The sequence below is a fragment of the Lissotriton helveticus genome, chromosome 9 (assembly GCF_964261635.1).
Source record: "Lissotriton helveticus chromosome 9, aLisHel1.1, whole genome shotgun sequence".
Classification (NCBI taxonomy): Eukaryota; Metazoa; Chordata; class Amphibia; order Caudata; family Salamandridae; genus Lissotriton; species Lissotriton helveticus.
This window is the reverse complement of record NC_136070.1, coordinates 181,244,684-181,256,878: the sequence shown is the minus strand read 5'-3', so window position 1 is coordinate 181,256,878 and position 12,195 is coordinate 181,244,684. Positions and strand designations below refer to the sequence as shown.

At 42.8% G+C, this 12,195-nt stretch overlaps 1 protein-coding gene across 2 annotated transcripts in view; it reads right to left on the bottom strand.

Moving 5' to 3' along the window:
* Positions 1-12,195, bottom strand: part of DMAC2L (distal membrane arm assembly component 2 like) — a 176,960-nt gene that overhangs the window by 123,319 nt on the left and 41,446 nt on the right. The window contains exon 2 of one of the 2 annotated variants that reach the window (XM_078662021.1): positions 10,235-10,284. The exons of the other annotated variant lie outside the window; for it this stretch is intronic. Within the exon in view, the coding sequence (XP_078518147.1) occupies positions 10,235-10,248 (14 nt within the window). The 5' untranslated portion in view covers positions 10,249-10,284. The remainder of the gene's footprint in view (positions 1-10,234; positions 10,285-12,195) is intronic. 2 annotated transcript variants of the gene reach the window in all.

Genomic DNA, 12,195 nt, shown 5'->3' with positions numbered 1-12,195 from the left:
AACAACAATGAGACACTCCCAAACTATATGTAAAAAAGTCCCGAGCAGCCTACAACCACGCTTACAAAGACCATCTTCCGAATAACCCATTCTAATCAAGCAGGGACCAGTCACGTAGACTCTGTGTAGGATTTTAAGTTGCACCAACCGCAGACGGGCCGGAATCGCTACCTCCTTAGGAGAGGAGATCGCGGACTGCCAGTCCTCGTCGTGTAATTCGAGACCATCTCGGGTCCATGTGTCCCGGAGGAGCACCAACAGGTCAGTTCTACCGTTGATTAGTTTTTTGTATATTAAGGAGATAGTGCTACCCGGCACATGACCGTCCAGTATTCTATCCTCGAGCGGAGAGGATTCCGGAATATTCGCACTCTCAGGAAAAACCGACCGCAAAGCATGATGGACCTGGGCATATCTAATATATTCCCTCTGACTAAGTTGGAACTCGACTTGCAATTCCTCAAAAGTTTTAAACTTGCCTTTAACTCAGAGGTCGCTCACCTTACTGATCCCTATCATATCCCATTTCTCAAATCCTTTCGTGTTCCACAAGCTACCCAGCTTCTCGGAAGCAAAAAGTGGGGTCGCCCGGGTCAGTCGATCTTTCCAACCCATCGCACAGTTTGCGCAATTCCATATCCGTTCTGCAATCTGTGTGGGCCCCGAGAGCCTCCCGCTGTCCAGTCTAGAATAAAGCGCTCTATAATAATCACCCCCCGGCAACAACCACCTATCCATTTCAAAAGCGGGGTTAAGATCGGGGCCGTACATACTATGATTAATGGCCCCTAATTGAGCCGCCCAGTAATACCGCTTGATGTCGGGGAGAGCAATACCGCCATCGTACCAAGGTAGCGTCAGCTTAGCAAGGGCGATACGCGAACGTCCGTCCCAAATCAGCTTCCTCTGGAGACCCTCAATAGCCCGAAAATAACTCGCAGGGACCACATCAAAGGTGTTATGAAGAGCATATAGAAAGCGTGGCAATGTCATCATCTTAAAAAGCGCCGCACGACCAAGTGGCGAAAGCGGGAGCTTGCGCCAGCGCACCACATCCAGCTTCAACCGGTTCAGCGGAGAGAGAAAATTCTGTTCGTAACGGACATTCGGGTCCAATGACACGTATATCCCAAGATACTTAAAACCCGCGTGTGCAACCTGGATGGGGAAATCGAGCGGCAACAGAGGGACTTCACCCGAAAGGACATATAAGTAAGATTTAGTCCAGTTAATAACTAAGCCGGAATTTTTACCAAAAGATGTAAGGACATCAAACAAAACTATTAAAGACTTCCGGGGCGACGTAAGGTACAACAGTATATCGTCCGCATATAGCGAGATGCGGTCCTCAAAGTCTGGGGCCCACCGAATACCCCTCATTGACGGTTCCCATCTAATCCATGCAGCTAGGGGCTCAAGGGCAAGGGCAAATAAAAGTGGAGACAGTGGACAACCCTGTCTTGTACCTCTTCCAAGAACAAAAGGCTTAGAGACCCGACCATTCACCACAACTTGCGCCAAGGGATCTTCATAAAGGAGCTTGACCCAGCTAATAAAGCCAGGACCGAAACCGAACTTGGTCAGTACGGCCCACAAATATGGCCACTCAACAGTATCAAAGGCCAAGGAAGCCAAGATGGCCGGCTCACGCAGCGACGAAGCCCTTGCGAGAACGCCGTGTAACCGCCGCAGATTCAAAGCCGTATTCCGATGAGGGATGAAACCGGATTGGTCCAGATGAACCAAGTCACCGATCACCTTTATTATACAGTTAGCTAACAATTTAGCAAGAATCTTAGGTTCTGCATTAAGGAGTGATATCGGCCAATAAGAGGCACAACGGTCCCTTGGCTTTCCTTCCTTGTGAATCACCACTATGGTCGCAAGACGCTGATCACGAGGAAGGGAGCCCATATCTTGCGATTCCAAAAACATATCAAGAAGATACGGCGCTACTTTATCGGGGCGCAACTTATAGAGTTCAATGGGGAGACCATTAAGGCCCATTGCTTTTCCGGAACTAATGGAGCGAATAGCGAGAGCTACTTCATCCGCGGTTATTACAGAATCCAGCGACTCTTTGTCGTAGTCAGATAAACTGGGTAGTGCTATATCCCGCAACAAGAAATGGGAGTCTTCCTCCGGTCTATCAGATACGGGGGAGTACACTTCCTGGAATTGCTCCGCAAAACTCTGGACAATCACATCGGGATCAGTCACACGCATGCCATTCACTCTCTCAATCACAGGAACCACGCGACTAGCCCTCTCTTTTTTATCCAACCATGCAATCAACTTGCCAGCTGTATCCCCGACATCATACAGGCGACCCTGCTGCTCCCTGCCCATGACTTTCGCGGCATCTGTGACCAACGCCCGGTAGTCAAATTGTTTAAGACGCAAGATATGCATCTTCTCACGGGTGACTCCTTGTTGCAGAGTATGCTCCAATTCGATGATCTCTGTCTCTAGCCTCACCACCTCCTCATTCCTACTTTTCTTCGCACCGGCTATCAAGGACAACGCCTGACCTCGGATGACCGTCTTAAAGGCCTCCCAGAGGGACACCGCAGAAGCCACCGATCCCTGATTTTTGACAAAATAGTGATTGAGGGATTTAATCAATGCCGCGCGGGTCTTAGGAGTACGGAGATACCACGGATTAATTGGGGCCACCCGCCCAGCTGCACCTACACACAACTCCATCCGAAGCCACAAAGGGGAGTGGTCGGATATTCCCCGAGTTAGATGTCGAACCTCAGTAACAGAGGGGGCATGCGCTGCTGGCATTAAAATGAAATCGATTCTGGAAAGGCTACCGTGTGCACCTGAGTGGAAAGTGTATTGGGTCTGTGCCGGGTGTTGCAATCTCCAGCAGTCCAACAACCTCAGAGTGTCTAGGAAGCCATTAATACAATTCTGTGACCCAGCGAGGTCTCTGGGTGGATGTCGATCATCCCTACCAGAAACGACTGAATTAAAATCTCCGCCCACAATCAGAATCCCTTCAGGAAGCCCCAATAACACCCGTCCCAGGTCGGCAAAGGTTGTCAACTGTAGACCCGGGGGGACATAAACTGAGAGTAAGGAGATAATTCTTCCCTCCAAACGTCCAGTAATGGCTACATAGCGACCCCTGTCATCTAAAAGTGTGGCATCGATTGCTAAGGGAAGAGAATTCCTAATCAGAATACCCACCCCCCTAGATCCGGAGGAGAACCCCGCATGGGCGACTAGGCGGTACCCTCTCCGGTTCATGGCATGACACATGTTACCAATCAAATGCGTTTCCTGTAACAACACCACATCAGGAGAAAGTCGCTTCAACAGTTGCAACACAACCCCTCTCTTTATCCTGTCCCCCAACCCATTTACATTCCAACTCATTAGTCTCAATCCCCTACCCCCCATCCCAGAAGTGAAAGCGGATCCAACCCCCCTCGGAGCTCAACATCCAAATCGATTGACAGAACCATATGTTGCCTTGCAATAAACCAAAACACACCCATGCAAACCACCCCCCACCCACCGACAAAAACCCCGGTACAAACCCCCCCACCCTGCACCCCTGCGTAAGACTAAATAGCCACCCCAACTTGCAGTGTGCCTGTCACCCTAACATCAAACTAATCTACAAAAAGAAACCCAGAGGAGGAAAGAGCTCCATCCAGACCCCCGCTACTCCCAGGTATGAATATCAAATCAGACCATAAAAGTTATCGAACCATAGTCAGGGTGTTTAATACAGTTCAGAGACCGGAAATCACACTCCTATTCCTGCTCCATCGGGCCACCCTCCGCTCCTCCAAAATGTTCCTCCTGGCTACGCCAGTGGTGCAAATTGTCAAGCCAGTCCCCCACCACCTCCGGACGATCGAAAAAGTATGTTCGTTCCTCGAATTCAACGCGCAGCCTGGCTGGAAACAGCATTGCGTACTTCAGTTCTATGTCTCTCAGTCGGCGTTTGACGCCCAGAAACCCAAGTCTCTGCTTTTGAACAGTCTGCGTAAAGTCCGGATAGAAACTTACAGTGGTATTTTCATATTTCGTGGGTCCATTCATCCGCGATGCATGCGGGATAGCGTCTTTATCCCTGAAATTAAAGATTCTGGCGATGAGAGGTCGCGGCGGTGTGCCCACCTTTGGTTTACCACCCGGTACTCTGTGGGCTCCCTCTACCACAAAGAACTTGCTCAACCCCTTAGGAGCCAGGTGCTTGGTGATAAAATCTTCCACGAATAGATCAGCTGCCGGGTCCTCCGATTTTTCCGGGACCCCTATGATGCGTACGTTGTTACGCCGGGCCCTATTTTCAAAGTCCTCCAACCGGCGGGCAAAAGAGTCATTAGAGGTCCTCATATTGCGGACCTCTGTCTGCAAATCAGACCCATCTCCCGTGAAGCTGGAAGTTTTCAAATCCAATGATTTGACCTTTTCGTTGGTTTTTGATAGATCTGTACGGATCAAATTAACATCGATCGCTACAGTGTCCAGCTTGTGGGCGAGAGTCTCAAATTGTTGGCCGATGGAAGCCTTCATCCCGTCAATGGCACCCATAACATCTTGCAGGGTCAATTCCGTCGACGAGGCCAGACCCTCCTTAGTGCCATCTAGGGATCTACTCGGTCCACCAGGGGATCCTTTAGTTTGAGCATAGCGATCCATATTGTTCGTCTGGGTGTAGCCGCCTCGCCGAGTGTTCTTGGGTTTTTGCTTGTCACCATCAGGCTTAGTCTCCATCTTGGACAAGGAGACTCTCCAAAGTAGTGGGCGACGAAAGAAATGACCGCACCGGGTACTGCAATCCAACTGGCAGCCGCGACCAGGAGGCACGGTTCGTCTGGGCCCAGAATACACAACCGGAGCAGCGCCTACAATCGCATAGCAGTCAAGTAGCTTCCGCTAGTAGTAGGTTGGCTCTCAAGTAGGATCAGACTGATGCCCCGAAAACGAAAGTCAGATCATTGTCTCCTCAGGCCGCTGTTGTTCCACTACTGCCCGGACATCTCACCAACTCGAGCTCCGGGCAACTCCGAGGGGCAGGCCGCAATAATGAATTCGATATTATTACGGTTCCTGAAATCCGATTCAAATTTGGACAACAGTATCCGCCTTAGCCATGGCTCATCTTCAATAACCCGTCAATGTGATCAGGATTATATACAGGATAGATGCGGGAGGTTGCGAAGGTCCCGGGAGCCCTGTGCTCAAGTGGCCATCTTGGTTACGCGCGAAGCCGATTGTCCATAACCTCTTTCTTGATACAATTGGTAGAACATGGATTAGTTATGGTCACGGTTGTGGCAAAGTCCTGAACAGCTTTAATCAACCCCCCCAACAGTTGGTGACCTTTCCCCGGCATTGTCATGGACGCTGATGTTTAATGGGTGAAGCAACCTAGACATTTGGTCTGAAAGATTTATTGAACTTTTACTCTCTGTCCTTCTAGAGAATCAGTACAGAAATGTTTAAGTCCCTTGGCGAAAAGACCATTCCTATGAAGCATGAGAAGAGGCTGAATGTGAAGCAGAGTATTGCTTGAAGGAGGTAGAATGCTTCTTCTCTGTGAATAAATAGTGAAGATTATCTTTAGGTTCCGATTTAAAAAGGAGCAGCTAATTTTTGGGATGAATCCATTTGCCATTCTTCAAGGAAAAGATTCCTCTTGCAGCCACATTAGCTCCCAAAGACAAGGCCATACAAGCAAACGGACCTGATTCAGGCAAGAGACTCAGAATATTTTCAGCAAGAATTTGCTTTATTTGAGCTATCACCCACCTAAATTTACCTCGGCTTCAATATAAACCAATGGGGAAAATATATTCCACCATTTTATTTTTCAAAGTCTCCCATGTTGCAGTTTTTAAATGTTGGCATGTATGCACGGCTTTCGCACAAACCACAAAGTGAGAAAAATCGAAGTGCCCTTGATAGGGTAGATATACATGCCAACTGACCAGATTCAGGTGGGAGACTTCGAATCCAGATTTTTAAAGCCAAAAATGACTTTATTGTAGCTGTCTCCCGCCTAAAGTTCCCTTTGTTTTAACGTATGTGAATAAGGAAAATTAAGTACTGCGATTTTTGTTCAATAGTTTCCTCTTCCTTGATTTTAAAATGTTGGTATATCTGGAAATACATTATATAGCTATGAGGTGGGCAGCGCTATTTAAGCTTATTTCCTATCATTTCTCATGTCGAAGGTGGGATAACCTCACTAGTAATGAATGGGACAAGGACGTAGGGATAACGACTGCCTTGCTTATGATGACGGTCAATGCAAAGTAAATAAGCATGTCAATGAGCCCATAGCTGTCAACAGTCCCGTTTGTGCTGGGACAGTCCCGGCAAGGTGGAGACTATCCTGGGTAATTCACTATCCCGGGTAATTCACTATCCCGGGACAGTCCCGGCAAATGCACTTCAGCCCTGCCAAGTGTGACACTCTCACCAGCTACACATGAAAATGAAACAGCGAGTGTTGTGACAAAAGAAAGTCACGAACATGTAAGTTATCAACAAGTTTTATTGACATCAAAGGTCTGCAAGCAGGCAACAGGCGAGTGAGGCTTAACAGGCAAAATAAGTGGCTCCTCTGAGCCCAAGATTCTATGACATCATTTATATACAAGCTGAAGATTCTAAAACGTCAGAACAATAAGACCATCATGTTAGAGTTTAGAAAGCAAACAAACTAAGAGTCCAATTAAGTACAATGTAAATATGTGACAAATGTGTTATATAACATCTCCCTTTCTGCAAGAAATAATTAAAACAATACAAAGTCCTGAAATTTTGGGGGAATTCTCAAAACTCTTTCTGAAGAAGTGGAAACACGTTCAGGAGATTTCTGTGAAACAACAGCTCTGTCATTAAAGCAGCAGCTACTTCCAAACACATTAGCTTCTTTAGAAAATACTATTAGCATTTTTGTGAACAGAAAGATTTTCGTTAGGTGACACAAAAGTTGCATCATTTAAAGATTTTTCAGACGTATTTGCACTAAAACCCGCAACATTATAATCTGAATGAGCTGATCTCAAAGCTTCAACATTAGATTGTTTTTCAACTTCATGATCATGCCAGACCAACCCTTCTCCCTCCTGATGCAAACATGTTTTGGATTTACCTTAAATTTTGTGTTGTCCAGGTTTAAGTTTAATGACATCACTCATATTCCACCATCCTTTATCTTTTAAGGATAAAGAGCTACCAGCAACTTGTTCTACCAAAAATGTTTCTGTATAAACAGATTCACCTTTCTGAACTTTTATGGTTTTTTAAATAATAACCCAAACACCAGTCTCAAAGTGGTTTTGTTTAGCTCTGTGGACATTGTCACGATATGACTTAGCCATGAGTTGTTTTTCAACAATATTTTGATTAACCTTACGTTTGTCTTCATCTAAAGCAACAACTTCTTTTGATTTTTGAAAATTGACACCAAATTTGGGAATGAGTAAGGTATTATCACTTCTACCCCTCATTAAAAAAAGGTGTATAACCAGTGGTTGTATTAACAGTGTTATTATAACAATTTACCTTTTCTTGTATAAACTCAACAACTGGTAAATCTGATGCTACAGCAAGTTGAATTCCTTCTTTTATAAAACTGTTGACACGTTCAACTTGACCATTTAATTTTAGTGAATACAAAGGATTTTCTTTCTTGTCGGATACTATTCATTTTCAAAAATGATTATAATTTTAGTGAAGTAAACTGTGTTCCGGTATCAGAAACAATAACATTTGCAAGTCCCTCATTTGCAAAAAAGATTTCTAAAAACTTAATAACACAATCTGTAGTGATCTGTGGTATAAAGTCAACATATATCCATTTGCTGTAATCGTCACTTATGATTACAATAAATCTGCAAGTACTCTCTAAAATGTTGAACGGTCCCGCAAAATCTATTGCTATCTTAGACAACGACATTTTTTTGATATGGTAACCAATTGCATTTGACTTACACTTGGCTTCCAGTGTTTGTCTGACTTTAAAAATTCTGCACATGAATCATCATGAGGATTTACATCTGCATCTATACCAGGCCACCAGTAATACACTTATAAAAGTGTATTTGTTGCAGTTGAACCAGGATGTCCCTTATGTGCCAAATGTATCAAACTTTTCCTTCGTTTTTGAGGAGGAATAAATAAATCTCTTCGTAACAACAATCCACTGTGTATGCTCAATTCATCAGAAGCTTGTTTAAATGGCTTCAAAGTGTTACTCAAATTTCGAGTGGGTGGCCATTCTCCAGTGACATATTCCATGACTTTATTTAAAACAACATCCTGTTTTGTCAAGTTAATCTAATCTGCTGCGAAAATAGTTCCTTTAGATCATGAATAACAAACACAGGCAACAACACACTCAGTATATTCAATCACTTCTGATTCTGAATCTGAAACAGGAAGCCTTGATAAAAAATATGCACGTATATTTTGTTTACCAGAAATATGTTTGATAGGGAAGTTAAACTCCTGTAATTTAGCTAACAACCTTAGAAGTCTAGATGATGCCCTTCCGTTTCCTCTTCCACAACCAAGGTTTGTGGTCTGTCACCAACTCAAAATGCTTGCGCCAGACATACATCTTGAGTTTCTCCACAGCCCAAACACAAGCCAATGTTTCTCTTTCAATCGTGCTGTAAAATAATTCTGCATTATGTAATCTTCTAGAGATAAATGCAACTGTTTGTATGCGTCTTTAACTTTTTGTGTAAAAACTGCACCAATTCCAACTCCACTTGCACCTACAGTAACAAAATGACTACCTTCCGAGTCATATAGTTGCAAGGAAGGTGCTTTCACAATGGCCTTTTTCACATCACGAAAAGCAACATCTTGTTCATTTGCCCAAATGAATGTCACAGATTTTCTTAACAAGGCACGCAATGGTTCAACCTTATCTGCATAATTTACTACAAAACGTGAATAGAATTCACTCAAACCCATAAAACATTAGAGTGAATCTTTATCCTCTAGTTTAGGTGCTTCTGAAATAGACCTTACCAAATCAAGTTTAGGTTTAATTCCTTCAGGGCTCAACACATGGCCCAAATAATCAATGCATTTCTTTAAAAATGTGCACTTATTCCGAAAAAATGTAATTCTTCTTTTCTTTAACAAACCAAGAACTGTATCCAAAATGTCATTGTGTTCTTCAACATTGCTTGCATGTACCAGAATATCATCTTGGAATTTTTCAACTCCTTTAACATCTTTGAATATGACATCCATATTTTTTTTAATACACTTGCAGTTGATGGAAGCCCAAAAGGTAATCTTATGAATCTAAATGCTCCAAAAGGAGTCCCAAATGTTGTATAACCCTTTGAGTCCTCCGATAATTTCATCTGATGATAGGCTGGCTTGAGATCTACTAATGAAAAATACTTTTAACCGGAGGTTGCTGCCAACATTTCCTGAATCCTGGGTAAAGGATGGCAGTAAACAATAATATTTTTGTTTAACGATCTCAAGTCAGCACAGAGCCGAATGTCACCAGCCCTTTTTTTAATAATTACAATAGCCGAAACCCATTCCGAAGAGTTAGTAGGTTCTATGACTTCCTCTTATACAAGTTTATCTAATAACTTTTTTAAATCATCCCTGACTGAGAGTGGTACAGGTCTTACTGTTTTTAATGTTAAAGCGTGTTCAAATCCATTTCCACAACCTATATGTGCCTCAAAAACAACTACATACTCCTTTAAAACATTTCCTATAGTTTTTGGTTCTGACTCCTCTCGATTGTTTGAGACCTCTATGTCACCTACAACTAGTGGCTCTAGTTTTACTAAGTCCTTCCACCCAACTATGTTCCTACTCCTTTCAGCCACATACATTTTGGTATGAATTGACCTTCCTTTAAAAAGTAAAAAGATACTTCAAAGTATCAAAGTATGACAATATCAAATTCCTCAAAAGCTTTGGGGTTTACACCAGTTGGTAAACGTTTAATGTCTAGCCAAGATTCTTCGATGTTTTGTCAGAAATAATGGTTATAGGGGAACCTGATTCTGCCATAATCTCCTGTTTTGACAAAACTAAGAGGTACTTTAATTCTGCCAGACTTTTCTTCAACAGTCAAAACAATAGTATTACACATTTCTTCATCAAACTCTTCAACATTGTTTACTTTGAGTTTCTGTAAATTGTTTTGTTTTAGTTTTCTTGCAAACAGAAGCAAAATGTCCAATTTTGAAACGCTTGGCACACTTCTTACCTTTGGCTGGACATTCTTGGTAATCAGCCTTGTGAGTTTTAGAACCAGACCTGTAACAAACCATAAATGTATTTTCATTTAAACTAACCACTTTATACGTTTTTTTCAGATTTACTTTCTGGCTTCCTTCTATCATGTAAAGAAAATACACTAGAAGAATGCACACTTTCCGCTGACAGTACTTTCGCTGATTCAAGCGAGCGCTCAATGTCCCGTGCTATGTCTATGACTTCTTGAAGAGTGGGATTTCTGCTCGCCAACAACCTCTCTTGGATCTTTTTCGAAAAACAATGGAAAACAAGTTGGTCTCTTATATATGTGTCGACCAGGTCATTAAACTCACATTTAGTGGCCAACACTCCCAAGCTTGCAATATACTCCTCAATTGTCTCATTCTCCTGTTGATTCCTCATGCTGAAAAGATTTCTCCCTACCATGAAGTTAGGTTCCTCGCCAAAATGTTTTTCCATGAGTTTTATAGCTTCCTGGTATTCATTTAAATGTATAAACTGACCTGGTGGACTCTCATACTCAGGCAAACTATCAAAAATATCTTGCCCTGCAGCTCCAAGTAAACCAAACATAATGGCTTGCTTTCTTTCTGGCTCATGCCTTGCCATCAATTGCGACTAAGTAACTTTCGAATTACCTCAACCAATTTTTCCAGCGCATAGAAGGTTTACCAGGCTCATTCAGAAATGCTGCTGGAATGCATATTGTGTATTTTTGTGCCATTATGATTTTTTTTAAATATGGTAACCTGTTGTTTTGAATTAGTTAGATATTTGCAGGTAAGTTGCTGAAAATTCCAAACATTTTAAGAAGTCACAAGTACATTCTGTCTGGGAATGTAAAATGTATTTTCTTCTGTGTAAATCTCACCATAAGTTTTTCTTAGAATATGATCAGTTTTCCAATTCTTAATCTTCCTTTTACTCCGTTTTTAATTGCCGCCAATTTGTAATGCGAGATACGAATCCCTAATGCCAGAATAATCTCCTTTAAAAATCGCTGTGTAAATAAAATGCATCAGAGCAGTCATGCTGCCTGACTTTAAAATGGTCCCACGCACGCAACAAGGCATCAAAAGGGGTGACATATCCCTGTGTTGAAAGATTCCTTCTATAACATGCGTCAGAGATCGGAGAATGCCAGCAAAAGAGGACAAACACGCCTTTGAACAGTACTCACTTGAGGCAACTGTCACAACTAACGGTAACTCTCATGCGCCTTTATTATAAAGATGGATAAGCTTTGAGGAGTTATTTTTAAAGTTAAAATTTATCTTTGCACATCACCAACGCACAAACCTCCTCTAGATTCTTGAAGTTGTTTTCGTTCGGACACGTTGTTGTAGTATCGTTACTTTTATTACATAAACTCTTGTAAATTATTACTTATGTAGTTTGTTTCCCTTTAAGCTGTTATTACACTTCCCATTCAATTTTAGAACTATATGACGAGAAGGTAGTCATTGTTAGGCTGACCTTACTCGTATGCAGTGCTTGCTGTGCCGTGGGTCCTATTATTGTCTTAAACTTAGAAGAAACAATAAAAGACCCCTGTTGCTGTCAGTGTCGTTCTCCGACTTCTTTACTTCATCACTAACCCGCTACTACATTTTGGTACCAGGAGTGGTGTTACTTTTCTGCTGTTTCTCTTCGCTGGAGGCAGTCTTTTACAGCCCGTTGGCTTCCGAAAGGAAAAGAAAAATAAGAAAGAAAACAGGACTGCTGTGCTGTACCCACAGGCCATTGCCTCACAGGTGCGTGCTGCTCTGCTATCCAGTCGGTAAAGCTTATCTACAGGCCTCAACTTTTTTTTCATGAGCCTCAACTGCCATTTTTGTTAAATTACTGCACGCGACTTGCCCAGAATTCTTATTCACACTGCCTTACCTCACTACGACTCAGCTCGTGCTCCTCTTGCGTGCACCTCTTTATTCAGCACGTTGCCATAGT